The sequence below is a fragment of the Rhinolophus sinicus genome, chromosome 17, assembly GCF_057876585.1.
Source record: "Rhinolophus sinicus isolate RSI-liver-muscle chromosome 17, RSI-T2T, whole genome shotgun sequence".
Taxonomy (NCBI): domain Eukaryota; kingdom Metazoa; phylum Chordata; class Mammalia; order Chiroptera; family Rhinolophidae; genus Rhinolophus; species Rhinolophus sinicus.
The window spans coordinates 44,083,327-44,106,355 of NC_142517.1; the positions used below are offsets into that span (position 1 = coordinate 44,083,327).

At 38.4% G+C, this 23,029-nt stretch overlaps 1 protein-coding gene across 5 annotated transcripts in view; it reads left to right on the plus strand.

Moving 5' to 3' along the window:
* The window catches only part of KCNMB2 (potassium calcium-activated channel subfamily M regulatory beta subunit 2), a 225,924-nt gene that overhangs the window by 137,499 nt on the left and 65,396 nt on the right, over positions 1 to 23,029 (plus strand). The window contains exon 2 of one of the 5 annotated variants that reach the window (XM_074328157.2): positions 144 to 186. The exons of the other annotated variants lie outside the window; for them this stretch is intronic. Coding sequence (XP_074184258.2) covers positions 149 to 186 — 38 coding nt within the window. The 5' untranslated portion in view covers positions 144 to 148. The remainder of the gene's footprint in view (positions 1 to 143; positions 187 to 23,029) is intronic. 5 annotated transcript variants of the gene reach the window in all.

Sequence of the window (23,029 nt, forward strand, 5' to 3'; positions counted from 1 at the left end):
CTCCTCAGAAGTTAGATAGGACTATCATATCAAAAACATTTCCGTACCTGTTCCCTGACCCTGGAATCAGAAGAACAGCGTTAAAGCCACTTTGGGCACTAAATGACTGTGCGTTCTAAGACAAGTCATTTCATCTTTCCCAGGCTCAATGTCCAGATACGAGGACCAGACAGGACATGGCATTAGGTGAGTTCTAAGAGTGAGTTGGGACAGAGCTGGGCTTAGAAGAAGCCCCAGGTTCTTTCACCTGCCCCAGTCCACCTGAGAAAGCTCATTAGGAAGCACATCAGCATATTTTAGTCTGATTTTCTTTCTCTGTATTGTTTAGGTATTTTGCTGACCTATTCAAATATGTGGTCCTACAGATATCATAGGGACACAAATCTCCTGTCTCATTTTAAATTCAAAGTCATGGATTTGAGGTCCCGAGTTTTACAAGACTTATCCCTTCACGGTGGCAGCCAAGCTTCCAAGCGGTGGTGAGATCGGGTTCAACTAGCGTTCTGGACCTCCAAAGGCAAGGGAGAGTCCCTGAGCTGACAGCTTTCATAGCCTCCAGCTCAGCCCTGTGACTTTTTCACAAGCATCACTACATCAGGCTGGCCTAATCAGTTCTCTCCGGATTAGGACTGCTTACAGAGCACAGCTTAGTCTGGTTTCTTGCATTTTCAACACTTGCTTTACTCTTTCCTTTAAGATTATTGAGTGTAAACACTCCTTTTCCATTCAGCATATCAAATTCTGCACAGCGGAGCGTAGCATTGTTCAGAGCAGGCCAAAGTCATGGGCTTTCACTCACTAGAGTTTTTTAACCACAAGGGAGTTGCAGGATCTTTGAACATTCCTGTGGGTTTCATTTCAAGGTTATAGCCATGCCACATTTGACCTTGATCCCCAGTGAACAACAGGCAAGGAAGGCCTTGCTTTGTGACTCCTAGGTGACAGCCTGTGTGACTCCACTCTGGGCCTTTGAGCCACTTCAGAAGCATTAACCCTGTTCTCAGAGGGCAGCGGGCAGCTTCTGGCTTCACTGTATTCCTTCTCCAAGTTTGATTTCTTTTTCTTTTTGACTTAGTTTGCTTCCAAAACATGTTTTCCTCCAGTGGCTTGGGACCGAGTGTGATTTTCAAGTGGAAAAAGTTATGTTTTCCCCTGTGCAACATCAAAAACACCATTGTAAACTGGAAATACACAGCAAATTATCTATCAGCTTCTACAATCTTCATGTCAAATATTTCTTTTGTTTTCCTGTTTTAAAATCATTTTACAGTAAAGTTGACCCCCCCCCCCCATTTTGGGGTGTTTGGTTTTATGAATTCTAACACATGTATAGATTCATGTGATCACCACCACAATCAACATAGAGATCCCTCAACCTGCTGCACCTTTATGCTCAAATCTTCCTCTACCTTTAGCCCCCAGCAACCACTGTCCTATAGTTGTATCTTTCCAATAATGACATGTAAATGGAATCATATAGTATGTAATCTTTTGAGTCTAGTGTATTTCAATTAGCACAATACATTTGAGATTCATTCATGTTGTGTATATACAGATAGTTTATTCCTTTTCTTTGCTGAGTAGTATTCCACTGTACGGATGTAAAATAGTTGTTTATCCATTCATCCCTTGAAGGATATTTGGCTAGTTTCCAGTTTATGCCAATTGTAAGTAGTCTGCTATACACAATTGTGTATAGATTTTTGTGTGAACATGAGTTTTTATCTTTCTGGGATAAATATGCTAAAAGGCCCAGAGTGGAGTCACACAGGCTGTCACCTAGGAGTCACAAAGCAAGGCCCTCCTTGCCTGTTGTTCACTGGGGATCAAGGTCATATAGCAAGTGCATGTTTAACTTTGTAAAGAACTGCCATACTGTGGAAAAGGATGGCTGTTCCCATTTGCGATTCCCACCAACAATGTATGAGAGTTCCAGTTCTTCACACCCTTGAAAACACTGAATATTCATTGTCAGTATATTACAATTTTAGCCATTTTAATGGATATGCATGCTCTCTAATCTTGGTTTTAAATCACGCTTCCCAAATGGCTAACAATGTTGAATATCTTTTCATGTGTTAGTTTTCCATCTTTATACCTACTTTGATCAGGTATGTGTTCAAGCCTTTTGCCCATTTTAAAAATTAAGTTGATTATTTTCTTAGTGTTGAAGTTTAAAATTTCTTTATATATTTTGGATACAAATTCTTTGTTAGATATGTGATTTGCAAATATTTTCTCCCAGTCTATAGCTTGTATTTTCATTCTCTCAAGAATCTTTGGCAAAGTAAAAATACTGAATGTAGTGTAATTTTCAGTGCAATTTTATCAATTTTAATGTCATATGTAAGAATTCTTTGTTTACTTCTAGGTAACAAAGATTTTCTCCTGTGCTTTTTCTAAAAGTTTATAGCTTAATGCTGTAAGTTTATACCTATCATTCATTTAAAGTTAATATCTGTATAAAGAAGTATGAGGTTTAAAGTGAAGTTATTTTTTTCTTTGCATGTATATGTCTTATTCTTTCAACACCTTTGTTGAGAAGACTGTCCTTTCTTCATTGAATTGTCTTTGCATCTATGTAAAAAAAAATTAGTTGACTATATTTGTGTGGATCAATTTATGGACTCTATTCAGTTCTATTTATCTATGTGTTTATCTTTTCACCAATACCACACTGTCTTATTTACAGCTTGATAATAAGTCTCAAAATCAGTAGTATGATTCTTCTAATTTTGTTTTTCATTTTCATAATTGTTTTGACTATTCTAATTCCTTTGCCTTTCCATATAACATTTAGAATCAAATTGTCTATATCTTTAAGATCAGAATCTTCATTGGAATTGTACTAAATCTATGAATCAATTTGAGGATAATTGACATCTTTACTATATTGAGTCTTCTAATTTATGAACACAGCTTGTCTCTCCATTTACTTATGTCTTATTTGATTTCTTTTGTCAATGTTTTGTGCTTTTCAGCATACAGAATAGATATTTGTTATTTAGAAGGGTATTTTTATTTCTAAGTGTTTGGAAATATTCCTGATATCTTTCTGGTATGAATTTTTAGTTTAATTTTATTATGGTCAGAGAAAATACTTTGCATTATTTCAATTGTTTTCAACTTCTTAAGGTTTCTTTTGGCTCAGAATATCACCTATCTTGTTGAATATGCCATGTGCGTTAAAAAAGAACATTTTATGTGCAGTCATTGGGTGAAATGTTTTATAAATGTCAATTGGATCAAGTTGGTTTATAATGTTGTTTAGGTCTTTTATGTCCTTACTGATTTTCTGTCTACTACTTCCATCGATTATTGAGAAATTTTGAAGTCTCTTACATATACTTGTGGATTTGTCTATATCTCCTTTCAGTTAGGCCAGTTTTTGCTTTGTATTTTCAACCTGTGGTTAAGTGCATAATATTTAGAACTGTTATTCCTTTTTAGTGAATTGATCCTTTTATCATGATGTAATGCACTGCTCTTTATACCTGGCAATTTACTTTGCTCAGAAGTCTACATTGTCAGATACTAATATAACCACAGCAGTTTTCTTTAGATTAGTGTTTGGATAGTGTATTTCCCATGCTTTTACTTTTAACCTCCCTATATCATTTTACTGGAAGTGAGTTTCTTGTAGATACCATATAGTGGGCTGATTTTTTAAAAATTAATCCTGAAAATCTCTGTCTTTTAGTTGGTGTACAGTCATGTACTGCTTAACAATAGGGATAAATTCTGAGAAGTGCTCATTATGCAATTTCATCATAGTGTGAACATCATAGAGTGCATTTACACAAACCTAGATGGCACAGCCTACTGCACACCTAGGCCACATGATATAGCCTATTGCTCTAAGCTACATGCCTGTACAGTGTGTTGCTGTACAAAACAACATAATATTAAATAAGGCACAAGAGAAAAATGATGTCATCAAGAGACGTGGTAAACAGAAGAAGTATGAAGTCACTGCCAGTGTAACACAGCATACTGTTTTATAGTAGACTTTTCATTTTCTAAGTAGAAAGAGTAAACTCTAAAATAACGATAAGATATATACTATAGTAACTACATAAACCAGTAACATAGTTGTTTATTAGCATTATCAAGTACTATGTGCTGTACATAATTGTATGTGCTATCCTGTTATGTGACTGACAGAGCAGTAGGTCGTTTACACCGACATCAACACAAAGACATGAGTAACGCTTCCCGCTATTACATTATGGCAGCTACAGCGTTACTAGACGATAGGAATTTTTCAACTCCATCATAATCTTATGGGAATACTGCCATATTTGTAGTTCATCACTGACCAAAATGTCATTATGCAGTGCACCACTGCTTTTATCACATTTGCTTTTCATTTAACTATGGTGAATTTATGTCTACCATTTTATTATTTGGTTTTTGTTTCCTCTGTTTCTCATTCCTTTGTTTTCCATTCCCTAACTTCTTTTGAATTATTCAAACATTTTTAGTGTTTACTTTTAACTTAACTAATGTGTTTTTTACTGTATATCAGTGTAATTTGCTTTTAATGGCTGGTCTAGGGATTACAATATACATACTTAACTTTCTGTAGTCTATATGGAATCAATATTTTACTACTTCGAGTGGAATATAAAAATCTTACCACCAAATAGGTTTCTTTATCTTTCCCATTTTTTATAATTGTTTCGTATATTATATCTGCACTCACTGAAAACTTTATATGACAATATTCTAACTTTTGTTTTCAAGCATCAAACATATTTAAAGAACTCAGGAGGAGAAGAACTGTCTACTGTATTTACCATTTCTCTTGCCCTTTCCTCATTCTTGATATTCCACGTTTCCTTCTGGTATCATTTATCTTTTGTCTAAAGAGTTTCTTTTTCTGATTGTTTTAGAGCAGCTCTGCTGGCAACAAATTCTTTTGGTTTTCCTATGCCTGAAAATGTTTTTTAGTTCACTTTCCTTCCTGAAGGGTATTTTCATTGGTTATAGAAGTCACAGGTTTTTTTTCCTTCAAATATTTATTTAGATAATTTTTAATATACACTAAATCTGAAGAACATTGAGATTGATATTATGGAACAGAGTCTGTTCTATTTTGTCTTCTTATGATAAGAAGATATATGCTAAAATAGACATTCAAATATATTATTTGTTTACATTTCTATATTTGCCCTCAAAATTTCAAATTAGAAAAGCTGGTATAACAAACATAACATGTTTACCTCTGCTAATATGAGCTGTTGACCCAACGTAGCTCGAGATCACAGCCTGTCACTACTTCATTAATTGCTTTTTATCCCATAATTAACTAAAAAGACATGTCGTCTCTCTCATTACAGTTCTAGTTCTCCTTTCACTTGATTTTTTTCATACTGTTGTGATCACACCTTCATTGTTGTCCTGGCTTGAGACCACTAGTTTGCAAATTAAAACCAAGCAATCTCCATTAATAATAGCTACCATCTGCTTCCCTCACTGGGCTGCTAATTAAACAAGAATTAATAAGCTGATGATAGCAAAATTCTTGGCTATTTGGGTATTTATTGAAGTAACAGAAAATAGTCATATACTTTTTTGAAAGACCAAGGAAATATCAATTCTAGCTTTCATTATATCTTGAATTTATATACTGGCTTCAGAACATATCTCCCCCATCTAAACTGAGGTTCCCATCTGGTTTTGAATCCCTTCCTCACCTCTCTTCCCTTCCTCTGTTCACCTTGAGAATTTCAGTTTGGTCTTCAGCACTCAAATAAAATGTCACCTTTAGGAGACTTTCCTTCATGTCCTATTTCCCCACTGTGGTAGGCAGAATAGTAGTCCTCCAAAGATGTCCATGCTCTAATTCCTGAAACCTAAAAATATGTTACCTTACATAGCTAAAGGAATTTTGCAGATATGATCAAGTTAATGACCTTGAGATGAGGAGATTATCCTGGATTCTTCAGGTTGGCTCAATTTAGTCACATGAGTACTTAAAAGTGGAGAACCTTTCCTGGCTGTGGTCAGAGGGAAGGAGGGTGAGAGAGATGCAACATTACTGGCTTTGAAGATGAAGGAAGGGCCCATGAGCCAACAAATGTGGGCAACCTCTGCAAGCTAGAAAAGACAAGGAAACAGATCTCCCCTAGAAACTCCAGAAAGCAGCCCTACTGATACCTTGAATTTGGCTCAATGACACCGGTGTCAAACTTTCAACCTACATAACTATAAGATATTTGTGTTGTTTTAAGCCACTAAGTTTGTTATGACAGCAATAGAAAATTAATATAACTGCCGCCCCCAGGTTGGATTTAATGCCCCTTTTATCCACACATACTGTTAACAATATGTACGTAGCACTTATCATACACTATTGATACCATTTGCTTACTTGCCTGCTCCTAGAAATAGGCTGTGAGTGCTTGAAAGCAGGTATAGATCTTATGTTGGAATGTGGTTATCCACAAATTCATTGATTCATCACACAAAACAGCTATTGAGACATCACTTCACACCTGGCTCTAGGACAGGCTTTGATAAGGAAAACGCATATTAACATTACTTTTCCATCTCAATTGGTCTCCTGCCTGTGATTTTTTTCATTGAAAAAATGGAACAGGATCAGGCGTAATAAAGATGGGTGACTTCACCCAGGCTTGGACCCTAATAGCATTCATATCTTTAGATCTGGCAGTTAAAGAACATTAAAGACATATTTGGAACGACAAAATCTTTCCAGTGAATCAGTGAGGTTATTTTGGGAAATATGATGGGCCAAGGAGAAGGGGGAGAAACTGCAGAAAGGAAATGCAATTGCTTATTTTTTACACAAAGAGTGTCAAGCAGGAAGCATGAAGCAACGTTGCCTATGACACCATCAGACAGATGACTATTTCTAAGCCAAGTTATGAATCATGTTAGTGCTGTCCAAGAAGCAAAAGAAATGAGATCGACTTTGGGATAAATGTGTGCTTTTCATCTGTTTGCAATAGCCACCCACTGGTCACCTCTGGCAGCACCACGTACGAGGAGTTCAGCTCTCGCTCATCCACTTTCCCCCTCTACACCTGTTGTACTTTTACAGGCAGGAGGATGCCTGCCTCCAGCCCAGTTGCAATTATGCTCCTGGAAGTGACATTTTCTAGAGGGACCCACTTTACCTTAAAAAAAAATAGTATATACAATTCAGACTTTATATCTCACCCTTTTTTTTTAAACTGAGAACTACACTCCTGGAACATTACCTGGGAAGAAGTTCCCACTTCATCATTTGCACCTATCTCATTCTCCTGCAAGCTTACCTAATCTGGTTTGTGTTGAGAATCGAGAGATCAAGTGTTGATCTGCAAATACGGATACAGACTCGTAAACTCGTTAGAAGAGAGGTTTGTGTGTTATCGTCTGGCTTATTACACAATTTTCCAGAATGAAATGTTAGACAAAATAAACAAACAAACAAAAACAAGGTACCTATTTGGTACCAAACATTCCAAAATGAAACCAATTCTAGTCAGGCTTGTTAACTAAGGGGACACTAGAACATGAGGAAAGAAAAAAATAATCCACAGGACTGTATTTTTACTGAAAATGATCAAAATGTGACACAGACACATTTTGTCTGTGAATGAGGCCAGATATATCATGGTGCTAGGTCTCATCAACTTCTCCCAGGCTGTGTTGCATGTACTGTACAATCAATTTGGTCCCAGCTTGCAGCACTGATTAGGAAGATGGCTGAAATGATTGTATCTTCCAGAGTCAGGTTCAGTAGCTGCAAGCAGACCAAAAAATCCAGTCAAATATTTCACTAATTCTCTACCTTCTTCCTTTTCTTTTCTTTCTTTCTTTTTTTTTCTTTTTCTTTCTTTTTCTTTCTTTTTTTTTTTTTTTTGATTTTGTTGTTGTTGTTGGTTTGTTTAATCTCTGGCATCACCCATAATCTTGAAATCCCTTATCTCTTTGAGCCAGTGCTGGTCTGAAGTCAGCCAGGTCAAGGGTTCCTTCAGAAAGTTTTTTTTTTTCCTAATAACTAGACTGATAATATTCTTGGCAGAATATTACATTTTAAATCTCATGTCCAGGCATATTTTACACTTTTCTTCATCTCAGCTTGTTAAAATATGTATTTCAACAGGTTTGGAGAGCATCTTTGAAAGGTGGTCATTCCCAGACACTTCCTGGACAATGGTTTGATTTTTCTGTCTTTAAGATTTTGCCTTATGTGTCATATCTCAACCATAATGGGCCAGATTATGCTGCAATTAAAAAAAAAAATCTCAGTGGCTTAAAACAACAAGGGGTTTCAAAATATGAGAAATGTTTGTGTTGAATGTAATGCTAACATGAATACTTGGTTTATCAAGCACCAAAAGAGCACTGCATCGTAGGAAATGGTAAGTGGGAAGCATATGGTGCTCTTTCTTTACCTTCTGATTCTAACACGTTCAAGTGAGCTGTTGTGTGCTGTGCCATAGTGTAGCTTTTAGGAAACAGGGGAATGTTGCTTAAGAAAGAACAACACAGTTGTTTTAAAATACAAGTAGCAGGGTATTGCCTTTGATTCAACTATTTTAAGTCCTTGTTTTTTCAAACTAAGTTCTAGCCGTTCCTGAATATGCAGGAATAACATACACTTTTTTCCTCCAACACTTCTTGGTTGGCTTTGCAGAAATAAAGTTTAAAAAACAACAACAGGGGTTTATTCCTTACTCATGTTTCATGGCCATTGATGGTTGACAGGGGAATCTCATTGTAGTCACTGGGAGGGGGAACAAAGCTTGACAAAGTAGCCACCATTTGCCATTTCAGTGGAAAAGAAACTTCTAGAGAGTCTCACACTGAAACACACCTAAATGCTCTAGCCCAGTGTGACACACTTCATTTCCATTCACAACTTATTGGCCCCAAACAATGACAAGAAAATGAGGAAGTACAATTCTACCATTACAATAAATTAGAGATTGAAAATATTTGACAACACTAATGATAATTAATCATGTGCTGCTATAAAAATTTGTGCTTTGGGGATGTCGGACAGCTCAGTTGGTTGGAGCGCGAGCTCTGAACAACAGGGTTGCTGGTTCAATTCCCACATGGGCCAGTGAGCTGAGCCCTCCACAACTAGATTGAAGACAATGAGCTGTCGCTGAGCTGCCAGTGGGGCAGCCAGATGGCTCAGGTGGTAAGAGCGCAAGCTCTCAGCAACAAGGTTGCCAGTTCAATTCCTGCATGGGATGGTGGGCTGCGCCCCCTGCAGCTAAATATTGAAAATGGTGACTGGACTTGGAGCTGAGCTGCGCCCTGCACAACTAGATTGAAGGACAATGACTTGGAGCTGAGGGGCCCTGAAGAAGCACACTATTCCACAATAAAAATTTTTTTAAAAAATTGTGCTTTGATGTTGCCAATTGACCAATAAGTTATCAAATTGCGCTTTTCCCATTGTAAAGGTGCGTATTATCATACTAACCTACTAGACATGTAGGTAGTTATATTTATGAAGTCAGAATATGTCAGTTTCAGTGTTCTCATATTTGAACTGCTTCTTTCTCCATTGTCACTACCATTCCCCCAACACACACACACACACACACACACACACACACACTCACACACTCTCTCCTCCCCCTTCTAATCCTTAGCTACTCTTCTAATAGCTTTCTAACTGGTCTCCTTGTTTCCACTGTTGCCTTCCAAAGGCTATTTCTTCACAGACTACGCAGAGTATTTCTTTTCAAAATGTAAATCAAATCGTCTTCTCCTACTCAAGACCTTCCAATTTCTTCCCATTGAACAATAAAATTGTTTACCATGTTCACCAAACAAACTCTTTACCATGGCCCATGAGATCCCCACTCTGCTTATCTCTTCAACTTCAACTAGCACCATTTTCTTTTCCCACTCTGTTCCAGTCACAATGGACTTCTTTTTGATCCTCAAATAAGTCAAACTAATTCTTGCATCAGAAACTTTGTATTAAACCTTCCCTCTGCCTGGAATGCTCTCTCCCCAATTCTAAACATTGTTGGCACCTCTTGCCATTCAAGTCTTACATTAATGCACCATCTATAGAGAGGCTATCCCTGATCACCCAATCTAAAATAGTACCCCCTTCCAATTACTCGCTGCCATTCATTTATTTAACAAATACTTAAGTGGCGACACTATTTTAGATATTTAGGTATATTCAGGAGCAAACCGTACAAGTATGTCTACTCCAGGGTGGGGTAGACATACAAAATATGATAAATATATTAAATAAGTAAGTTATATATTTTATTAAGAGAGAAGAGGGAAGGAAGGAAGGAAGGAAAGAAGGAAGGAAGGAAGGAAGGAAGGAAGGAAAGAAAGAAGGAAAGAAAACAGAGCAAGGCATTCACCTACTTGAATAGGCTTGCTCCTACTGGCCAAGGATGGGACAATATTGATCACCATTGTGTTTAAATTCTGCCACTTTTCTATGAAATATACCTTATGTTAATCAAAGTTTATGATTAAACATTGAGGGGAACTTTCTCTATATAAGAGTACGTCACTTAATCAAAAAATCAGGAATGACAGAATTAGAGTATCACCATTTTACAACATTCTGGTCTGGACAATTTTTTGTCACAGGGACTGTCTTGTACATTATGCAATATTTAGCAGCATCCCTGGCTCTACACACTAGATGCCGGTGATTTCCAAATGTTACCTGGGAGGAACGATAGCCCTGACTGAGAACTACTGACCCAGGAAATCAGCAGCAATGGCTGTTTACATGACAACACAGGAAACAAACTAATACTATATGCTCTTCTGCTATCTGATGGAAGTACAAACAACAACCCATAAAATAATCTTGATTAAAAAATAAAAATAAATAAAACCTAAAATGTATTAAGCCTGTAGATCTAGATGCCAATACACAGGAAGTACAGGAGACAAAGGAACATTTTAAACAAACAGCAAAAGGACAATCAGCAAAATCAAGGCCATGAAAAACAAATAATCTATTTTTTAACAAAGGACTGCAAGGTGAAAACAAAAGAGAAAAAGAGAGAGAAGTAGAGAGGGAATGTATTAATTAAAAGAGATTTAGCAAAAATTGGGGGAAAAAACCAGAACAATGATTGGATATTTGGTGACATTAAGTAATTATTAAAATTTTGATAAAACAGTATTGTGATTATGTTTTTTAAAAGAACTTCTGTTAAAAGTAGGTACTAAAACACACTCACTCTTCATTATTTGCAGATTTTATGTTTGTAATTTTGCCTACTCACTAAAATTTATTTGTAACCCCCAAAACCAATATTCACAATGCTTTTGCAATTATTCATGGACATGCACAGTGGCAAAATACTTCAGTCACCTGACAAAAGCTCCCAACTGAAGTTGAACAAAGCTTTCATGAACAAATGTCCTTTTCATAGTCTGTTTAGTGCCATGCTTTTTTCATAGTCTGTTTAGTGCCATGCTTTTCACATTTTTATAGGTGACTTTGCTGTTTAAAATGGCCCCAAGTGTAGTACTGAAGTCCCGTCTAGAGTTCCTAAGCTCAAGAAGCTGTGATGTGCCTTACGGAGAAAATATGTATGTCAGATAAGCTTTATTCATGCATGAGTTATAGTGCGGTGGGTCATTAGTTCAATGTTAAAGAGTCAACAACATATATTAAATAAGGTGTCTTTTAAATAGAAATACACATAAACAAGGTTATGTATTGAATGGTTGACCAAACCGTTGTGACCAGAGGCTTGCAGAATCCTAATGCTATGTTTCCCTTAAGAGAAATGGTTCAGTACTTGCTAATTCAGTGTGTTCACAGCAAATTTATAGAACATAACTACCACAAATAATGAGAATTGACTATATAACAAATGTAATTATAAGACTTGGGATTTCCCCACTTTAATCTTGTAGAAATAGTTTTCCAGTAGTCACTTAATGTCATCCTTAAACAGTTCCCTAATCCATGTATATAAAATATGTCATTTGTGCACTTATAAATGTAGATATAATGTTTAAAAATAAAATCACCCTGAATAATAATTTAAAAAAAGACAATGGACTGTATAACAAATGAAATTATATGATTTTAGATTTGCTTTAAAATAATCTGACGGGAGGAATAGTGGGTAAAGGTAGATGAAACAAGATTGGCCATAGTTGGTAACTATTGAATTTGGGTGGTGATATTTGGGGTTTCATTATATTCTACTCTTGTATGTGTTTGAAATTTTCTATAATAAAAAGTTATAAAAATAGAGCAAGAGTAGCACAGGGATTTGGGGAGGCAGGCCTCAGAAGTTTGCAATTTCAATTAAGATGGTCGGGATAGGTGTTGCTGAGAAGGTGACATTTCTGAAAGAGATGAGAACATGGGCCATGTAGAGACCTGGAACAAAAACCATCCAAAAACAACAGTCAGGGCAAAGGCCCTGAAGCAAGGCTTATTTTGTAGATTCAAGGCACTGCAAGGAAACTAGTGTGGCTGGAGTAGAGTGAGCAGGAGGAGACCACATTGGAGGTGATAAGAAGACAGCTCACATAGGGCTTATCAGTCCTTGTAAGGGCTTTGATTTTTACTCTAGATTGGCTAGTCGAAGGAGGGCTTTGAGAAGAGGAGTAATGCGATCGGGCTTAAATTTTTAAATGATCATCTGGTTTTTGTTGAGTCTAGACTCTAGACTGTAAGGAATGTGGAAGAGACCCAGAACACTGTGGTAATCCAAGTAAGACATGATGGTAGCTGGCGCCAGGAGAGGCAGCAGTAAAAGTAGTAATCAGTGGTTGATTCTAGACATGTTTTGAACGAAGAGCCAATAGGATGTTCTGACCAATTGAGTGTGGGATGTGAGAGGAAGAAAGGATCAAGCTTTTGAAACTCAGCAACTATGAGGAAGAGTTTTTACTAACTCCTATGGAGAAGATACAAGTTTCAAAACACTGGTATATCACCATGCGAGATGATTCAACTATGTCCCATTTATATGAGTATGAATAAAATATACCATTTGTTTGTTGTCACATCCATACACTGCTTTTTAATACTCACAACATACTGAGGCTCAGAGGGGCCAAAAGTCTTATCTGGGGACACAAGGCAAGTGAATACCAGAGCTCGGCTACAAACTCAACATTTCTCTGTACACATGAAAGGTGCCTTTTCCAGAAAAGCACAATTACTTGAAAATTAGTATTTTAAGTATGGAAAAGAAGGTAACTTTCAATTCATAAAAGCGTAATTAAATAAAAATATCCATGTCATACCACATAATAGTCCCTTGAAAGATAGCTTATCTAAAACAGCCAACCTTGGAATGCCGGAGGGCCTCCGTGTATGTTGGCCGTTGGATCTTAACAGGGCCTGCTTCTAAATTCTACACTTGTTTTGCTGCATTGAGACTCCCTCATCCACGCCCACTCGGGCTTTCTTGTCTTTCTCATCAAAGAACAGCCTGTACTCCCCTTTCTGGCCCATGATGTTCTGCAGCTAAAAAAGAAGGGCTAAGAGCAAGCCAGCAAGCTGCAGAAGCACCTGACACATCACCACAGGCTCACTCACCTCTGCCCACACAGTATCAAGTTTGATGGATGGCTTTGGATGACATTCATAATGGGCACCAGCTTTCAGAGAAGAGCTTCTAGCGGAGTCTCTACCCAGACGTCGCAGGTTCCCAACGGACGGACATCAGCTGTCAAGACTAAGTTAAAGTCGAGGAATAAATACTAAGGAAGTTTTTTTTAAAAAAACAAATGAACCAGGAATGTTTCATATTTTTAATTAATTTAAGGACTAGTGCCAAACAATGATCTATGATGCGTGACTGTCCCTGACCAGGTAATTATAAAAGAAATCTGTAGAAAGATCACAGAAAGCCTACCCGGCAGCTTCATTAAAGAATGGTAGAAGCTGACAGAGGGCCAGGTCCCAGTTTATTCCCCTCCCAGAATCTGTAACCGAGCATTGTTACCGTAGCATTACAGCAAACGTTAGCTCCACATCTTCCCCCAAATCAGGAAGCTAATGGTTCTAAGTACGCATTTCAGAACGCAAGCAACTAAAACAGCTTTTCTTTTTCTTTTTTTTAAACGCACTTTAATGAACTACAACCCGAAAGAGTTCAGTTTAGGTCTCAAACGTCCTCCTCACCTACTTTCTAGGATATTCCTACAGTCATTACAGTACATTGTTAGTGGGGAGAAAAATGAGACTAAGAAATGACAAATGTAAAACTTGTCTATGATCTAAAACACTCAACAATCATTTGCTCCATTAGTCTCACGTGGCAGGCATATTCTGGACACCTAGAAAATAAATCTGAGTATGACATGCTCCCAGCCCTCAAGAACTTCCAAAGTAGTGGTGGGAACAGGAAACAGCACACACGCACAATTTAATATGAGAAAAAGAAAACTATAATGTATCTATGAGTAGTGGTGTAAGGGAGCTGCACATAAAATGTGAGTTGAAGGCAGTGTCAGGAAAGAAAGCTCAGAGATAATAGGATTACTGGGGATTAGACTAAAATTCTTCTAAGTGGAGCCCCAATGCCATGACTTTTGCCAGTGAACCCCAAGACATTCACTTTGAAGAATATGAAGTCTACACGTTTGCTGACAATACTGATGTTTAATAAAAACTCAAGTAGGAGCCAGTAAATGTTCATTGACTGAATGGCTACAAATTGGCAATAATATCTCCCTGCCAGCGATCAGAGACCATTGGTGTTTCTGTGGTGAGTGAAAGTCGCCATGTTTGCCCACTGACAAACCATTGGCATTAACTCTTTAGTGCTGACCTCCTCTTCCCCACAACTGCTCTCCTTCTACCATTTCTTATCTCCATGAATGACACAACCTCCACCCAAGACAGAAACCTAAGAGTAATCCTTACCCTCAGTCATCCTCACTCCTGGTCTGTAGTCTCACACCAAGTCTGCTCCCCAACGTCACTCCCCTCCTTTGCCCCAGCCACCGACAACTCCAGCATTATAACCTGTCCACATCCACTGTTGGCTCTCCTCCATCGATCTATTCTACTTTAAAATATCAATAGGACTGATATTTTCAAAATTCAAATCTGATCTTATTGCTCCCTTGCTTAAAACTGTTACTAATTTCCCATTTCTTTCAGAATATAGTCCAAGATCCTTAAGGTGGCCCCAAAGTCCAACGTGACCTGGGAACTTCACCCTCCTATCCACCCTCCTTCACTATTGGAGCTCTAACCCACTGCTATTCTGCAACTTCTCCCAATAAGCCAAACTTCCTGCTGCCACAGGACCTTTGCACTTCCTCTCTCCTCTGCCTAGAAATCTACACAGCCCCACTTTAGACCTCAAATCAAATTTCACTTCCTAAGGAAAGATTTCTCTGGCTCTCCATAGTAGATCTGCCTTTTGTACCCCTAATCTCCACCCCACTCTATTACGCCCTCTCACAGCTCAGTACTTTTCATTCACTGGAATATAAACTCCTGGGGACAAAGACTGTCTATACTGTTGACCAATTATAGCTTCTAATTACATACCTTGCAAGTATTTAACTAAATGTCTGTTTCCCCCTCCTCCACAGACTGTAAATGCCATAAAGTTAAGGACCGTATCTATCCTGTGGTATGCCTACAATAAATATTTACTGAACCCCTCTCTGTCTCATCATGTGCAAGGTGATGAAAGTCCATGGCAAGGTCACATATTTTTATAAAAATACATAATTTTCAGTGATCAATTGATGTGTAGTTAGGAAAAAGTCACAAGATGGATGGTGTGTGGGGGCGGCGGGCTCTTGATTGGAGAAATGTCCTTAAATAATAGAAAACAATGTGTACATGTGTGCATGTTGAGGGAGGGGGTATAGAACTAGAGGACTCAAAAGAACAGACTGGGCCAGACCCAGGTCTATAACCTGTGGGCTTCAGGCTGCATCACTTAACCTCTCAGTCAGCTTCCTCACGTATAAAACGAGAAATAAAAACACTTTCCTGACCACCTCAAGTGACATGTTGGAGAGATTTCTACGTGGAAGGAAAAGAGCTCTGCAAAAGTAAGAGGCTGTTATTGTATAGTGTTGGAAATAATATTGTATTCCTACTGTTCAACTTTGTAAATAAATAAATTTACAAAATTAAACAGTGGAAAGAAAATATTTTCTGCGGCCAACTCCAGATGTTTTTTTGTTTTTTTGTTTTTTTCCTTGTAGAGCTAAATGAATTGTCTAGTTGGGCAGTCTAGGTGTGACCAAATTTTCCAGTGAATTACCAAGGTTAGCAAAAGCTCTCCAAAGAACAGGTGCCACTTCACACGATTCTTCACAAGTAACAAGTTTAGAGCAACTTAAAAGGGTACAAGTGGAAGGCAAAGAGACAGAATAGCATTAACGCCATAAAAGAAACAAGTGAGAGGTAGATAATCTTGACTATCTGGCCTTAATAGGGTCTCAGTATTTGTTGAGTGAATGAATGAACATGCTTGTGAATTTGTGATTGCGGTGTTGGCATCTGTTGTGGGAAAGAGAGTATATTTGGAGTTAGACATACTCCTTTACCATGCACTGGAATTTGAATTTTGGTAGATAGGTAACCTTTCTAACCTCAGTCATTCAACTATAAAATGGAAATAACAACCACTTAGAGGGCTGTTTTAAGAAATAATCAGAACAACATGTGTGAAATAACTAGCACAGTGTATGGTGCCTAATAAAAACTCAATAGATGTTTACTTTCTCCAGCCCTTTTGGGAAAAAGGAGAGATGTTTCTTGTATTTCTTTTCCCATTGATTTTATTCATTTTCTATAGTCCTCTTACCTCCATCAAATTTAGCCCTATCCCATTCTTCCTTCTTCACTTCCTTCCCCTTAACTGACTCTGATTTACCTCACACTCACAGGGCTTTCTGTGAAGGCTCTTTTCCAACAATCCTTTACCTCAGGGCTGGGGGTGAAAGGGGAGCATGTTCATATTCTGTGCCTCCGGCTGGCAATTTCAGATGAAGGGTCCACACCCTCCATTCAGCTGTAAGACTATAAGACCTTCAAGAGACAACCTGCATCCTCCTCATGTTGGTTGAACCCTCAGCCTGGCGTGGGGTCTGGCTGACAGCAGACCATCAGCACATACGTGCTGAGTAAATGAACCTGCCTTACCAACGATTTAAATTCCTATCTTGTAAACCCCAAGTCTGGATCTAACCAAGGTTCATAGATTCGATTTAGGGTTGTTCAGTAATTGTAGAGAAGCTTAACAGTACTTGGTAATTGATTAGCATCTGTCCAGTGCTTAAGATTATTATGCGGAAGAATAAATGTAAGTTTAAGCAGATTCACTTTTCTTAATTACATAGATGCACTGAGTTATGGATATAATGACCAGGTAAAGGGAGTCTAACCAACTGTTAATATCCCTGATAAAAATACATTTGACTAAGGAATCATAGTACTGAAAGTCATAGAATACTTGATAAAGGCAATTTCATTATCAGTATGTATTTCACGGAGTACATCCATTAAAGCAACACTGTAGTAAATGATTAACTAAATCAGGTATATTCATTTAGGAAGATTCAAAGGGTAGTGCCACTCATAAAACCTCTAATGGAATAGCACGCTCTTCCAACAAGACAGGAGGCTTTATCGGTTCTGCACCTGGACCCTCGGGTCTCGGCTACAGTGAAGTCTCTGTTCCGATACTCATTTCACGCTTGCGAAGTCATAACCGTGGCCATGCAAATAACTCTCACAACATTGCACGTTCCTCAAAACTGACTCCATTTGGCCCCTGACACAGCATTATCCAACCCATAGAAATAATGATTGTTTTTTTGTCAAGGTGAAACTGAAAGCAAATTTTTAAAAATCTGCTTTGTTTCTATTTTCTGAGATTGGGGTAAAGAAGCCAGTAAAGTCCCACTAAGGCAAGTCTATTACCAACATAGTTAACATCTTCTCAGTACAAACCTAGGGCTCTCCTCTCCGACTCCCTGCACAGCAACAAGCAGTCAGTCATTAGAGACCCCATGTTGACAGAGCAAGTAGGTGTGTAACGGGGACTGTCCAAAAAAACGCCCAAAGTGATCCAGGAAGACAAACATACCTATGGTACTAAGCATATGGTTGGGGATGGAGGAATCCCTGAAAGGGTTTTGAATTGATTGTCACACACACCTCGAAATATTATTCCAAAGTGGCTGTGGGGCACCATTTCCCATCGCTATGCTCTGGCATATGCTGGCCAGAAAGTATCCAAGCCCTTGACCTGACAGAAGGGGACTGGGTAGATAGGAGGGCGGCACGGGGTCTTGTCCAGGCATGTCTCACAGGCCTGTGGGAAGTCCAGGGCAGGGTAAACGACATGATTTTTGGAGGCGAAAGCTATTGTAGGAAACTGTATCTTGAGGGAAACTAGGACTAAGCCTGGTCTGTAAAATGAGTGGGATTCCTAGAGGGAAATTAAAGAGGAAAAAAAAGACTTCAGATGTGACCACAGTAGGGTAGTAGAGCGTGCAGACAGGGGTTCAGGGCCTCTGTGGTCGCGTTAGGCACAATGAGCCCCTGCTTAGCACGTGGCTTCTCCCCAAACTTTCACCCCCTACTAAGAAGCTGTAAGTGTCTACATATGTTAGGACAATAAATCAATTCTAGAAATTGCAAACATAAATTTATATTTATAAGTTTTTGTGAAAACAACAAAAAATTATGATGGGAGCCTGTCACAGCCACATAGGATATCAGATTATACGCCCCCTGCCTTGTACCTCCACCACAACCACCCCTCCCCATTTCCTCTTTATAGCTCCATCCTCCAAGGTGCCAGAGGCTCAGAAATTCTCAGAACAGCCGAGCTTTCTCATTTTCTGAATTTCCCCCAAGAAAAAGCAAACACAGACTCTCAAGTGCTACTACTACAAGCCACATGAATCCCCAGGCTCCTTCTGTGTTGACAAAATTCTGCAGGCACAAATAGACTTGGTTGGAAAGAGCCCTGGGTACTATAATTCTTTAGTAGTGACATTTTCCAGTCTCTGCGGTCATGTGGCTCACAGAGTTCCTCTGACAGGAGAGGGTTCTGATAGCAAACTGTTTCAGCCACCATAGGGGGTGGGGGACACAAACACAGAAGCCTGTGCAGGGATACAGCCCTACAGTTTGACTTTTCATTTCCTTCCATCTCTGGACCTCATGGTGCTCTAAGCTCCAGCATTAAATTTTAAGCATTTAACGTAGGAGGATCAAGCGGAAGCCAGAAAAGTGTTCAGATCCATCGACCGCAACTCTGGCTATGAATTTTCAGCCAGAAAAAGAGAGGCATTACCTGAAGAGAAGGAAATTGGTGAAAATGTGAAACATCTATTTCTGGAGATGGGTGCAATAATATCATTAACAGAGTTTAGTTTAGTGTATACAGACGTGTGACCCTCAGGAAGGTCAGCATGCCCTCAAATATGATTTGCTGTAGTGATAGGTGTTAAATCTTATTTTAACTACCAGCAAAGATGGACTGAGACTGTGATCTCTTTGAAATTACTATGGTTAGGATGAAACACACTTAATATAGCAAGTTAATACCACAGTATTTCACAATATATGAAGCTCTAATGGGTCTTTTATATTAGGCATGTGTGATAAATTATTGACATGCTAGATATAGAATAATAACATAAAATGTCTTTTTGCTCTCTTAGTCCTTCAAGTAAAAGAAATCTGAACCACTTAGTTTTATGACTATAATACAAATTCTGTTTTCTAGCAGAAGGTTTTTTTCTGTAACTGTATAGACTGGTACAAGGGGAATTACTCTTTGAAAGAAAAAGAACAGAGATAGCAATCATTAGAAGAAACTAATATACTTTATATCTGTTTAATGCTTCACAGTTTTTCACTCATTCATTCAATGAGTATTTCAGGAGCCCCTACCATGTGCTATGCTAAATATTAGGTGGGAGCTGGTGACCAAAACAAACTGACTCTGTTTCCATGGAACAAAAACTTTTCATGCGTCCCAGAGAATAAGACAGAGCAAGGGTTGGTACCCATTGGCTCAAACTTGAGAGTTCCTCATTTTGTTGTAGTTATCTTTAGATCAGAGGCTCACAGAAGCCCTCTCAGGAAAGGGGATACTTCCTGGAAGGACACACAGGGAAAGTACTATCATTATATTTATTTTACTGACAAGAAACCAGAGCTTTAGAGGTGTTTAATAAATTGCTGAACATCATACAGCCAATAGGAATCCATACATTCTAAAACCCGTGATCTAAATGACTATGCTAACATAATAACTGGCTTAGTCTTGTCCTTGAATCTGTAAATCTTTTCTCAGTCTCAAGGTTGCCCGATGGAAGTGCTCCTAACTTCCATTCACCATGACCTCTCTTGGCCTCGATTCTATCTTATGGCTCTACCCTGTTTTCTATTTTAAATCCCAGCTCATCTTTTCATGACAAATCCCTTCCAAGTTTGCTGGACCACCTCATGTCCGCATCCACCTCAGGCTAGTTGCTGTGGCTAGAGGAAGTGAGGTTACTTTTTTCAAAACAGGGTCAGACAGAAGGGGCTGTGGGCATAACAGGCAATATGATTAACATTTAAATGTACCTATTCTACAGATAATCAACAATCGAGGTTTTTAAAAGTCTGGTGATTGAGCCAAGATTATTCTGTTAATTGTTGCCAGAGGTAGGATTCCTATCTGGGAGTTCTGACTTTGAGACCAGTAAACTTTGTGTATTTCTTTTGGGATATTTCTCTCTGTGTACATGGAGGCCAAATTCAGCTTTGCTTGGAGCCACCACTTTACTCAAAAGTAACTACAGCCCAAATTATATTCAACAATAGCAAGTAAAAAGTAAAGAATTGAGGAGTCTTAGAGTTATGTCCATACTCTGGTCCATATCTCTAGTCCATATCTCTAGTAAACATTTGTTCTTTTCCCCTCTGATTCCTATATCAAAATTTCCTGCTTATGTACTAAGGAAAGAGCAACTTTTCATAGCTCTATCAACGCACAGTTCTTGCCAGCTCAAACACTGCCAGATGCCATTTTGGGGAGGGGAGGGAAGCTTGGGGGATACTAAAACTCCCAGAATAATCTGCAAAAATTCAAAGCTTAGAAAGGAAAAATGATAGCTTATCAATGGGAGTGGAGAATTGGGCAGCATGGGATGCAATCTTTTTTCTACTGCTCAGCAGAGAGTGTGTATGTATTAATTGATTCTCTGTAAAGAGATTGGACTTTGGTCTATACCCTTTCCCCCAGGCCCGCAGCAAATATTCTGAGCTCTATACTATTAAAAGGTTTGGATTTGTGTCCAGAAAAAGCAGCTAGCTATTGAAAATTGAGAATGGAGCATCACACTGAAAGTTACCTGGGAACACAAAACTATTCTTGAGCTATTCTGAGGCCTTGCGCTTTAGTGACACCATGTCCATTATGACTGAGACTTGTCCTATTAAGAGAGGAGATACAATGCTTATACTTAAGAAACTCAAGAACCCTATCCGACAAGTAATAATGATTGCAACAAACTGAGAAGATCTCAGTTTAACAAACAGGTGGTTCCCAATGATTTCAGGGGGAGCGGCAAGGACTTCATTAATGGCTTCCCTACTGGTTGAACCCTGTTTATCAAATTACCCACAGAGACAGTTTGATGTAATGGAAAATGCATGGCCCTAAGAATCTGACTACGCTGAGTTCAAATCCTCCCAGTCATTAATTTAGTTTCTCTTTCTGAGCTTTACTTTCTTTACCTGTAACAATGAGGGTGTTAATACCTATCACACCATTGTCATGAAGAATGCATATAATAAATTAGAATGCCTGCAGAGAAAAAAAATACATAAAGGTTATTTCCTTCCCTCCTGAGAAATCCTTATAAAGCAAACTTCCATGACAACAGAACAATTTGGCATCCAGAATCATTATGTCTGATCTCAAATATTAACACCTAGCACAGAACTAACTGTAAGTACCTCGTCCTACGAGAATTTATACAGTAATAATTCTAATCTAACTTACTCACAAGCTGGTTACAATTTTGCTTTGAACCTTCCTACTTTTTCACTAAAGCAAGTGAGGATGTTTCTAAACAACTATCTGCTAGTTGACAGTGAAAATTTCGTCAGAATATTGTTCTGTGCCATCTGGTCATCAACACGCCCATGTCTCACTCCTCAGACCAGTCCTGTGGAGGGAGGAGGCTGAACTCTTTAAAGATCTGATGCTGGCACTCACTAAAAATTTTCATAATTTGCATTAGGAAATGCTTAAAGTCATAAGCTTGGGTAATTAACTAACTTGGCATTGTTCAAAGTTCTGAGTGCAGAGAATTAATTAAAGGCAGCATTTCAAGTGTTTGCAAGGGGTAATTTGGGGTGAAATTTGACAGCCGAATTGAACAGTTTGGAATATAGATGTGTGAGGGCAGAGGTGTCTGAGAAATGTTTCTAACCTCTGGGAAAGCTGATTAAATTTATTAATCTCAGCATTTTCTTCTGCCTTTAAGTTGGTGATGACACCCAGACTAACTATATAAGCCTGGAGACAGGCACCCTTTCCCACAGGCATGGACATGAAAATCACAGGAGAACAACAACAGAGCTTCTTCCGAACACGACATGTGTCTCTGAGAACCAATGGACCTTGGACAGCCCCAAGATACGTGTTTTCAAAAGTGTTCAAATAAATATTAGGTGTTAAAATCTTAAATACCCGTCAATCGACAAACGTGTATTAAAGACCTAGTATTGGTGGGCACAGGGGCAGAAGCCCAAAGAGCAGATTAGGCATATTCTTACGAAAAGGACAAGTAGGAAAACCATCAGCACGAAACTGGTAGCCAGAGACATCCGTTAACCACTTTTACAGCTCAGAGGTGGGAACTCTTACTCATTGCTGAGGAAGTCACTTGGAAAAGAGGTTCAATGGGAATTCAAATAACCTACTCACTCAGCCATGAAGATCCCATGGTCTTATTAGTCAATGACCTTGACGAAAAAATAAAAATAAAAAGTTTGGAAAATAAGACATGGAGACTTAGGAATCTTGAGAAGGAAAGAAAA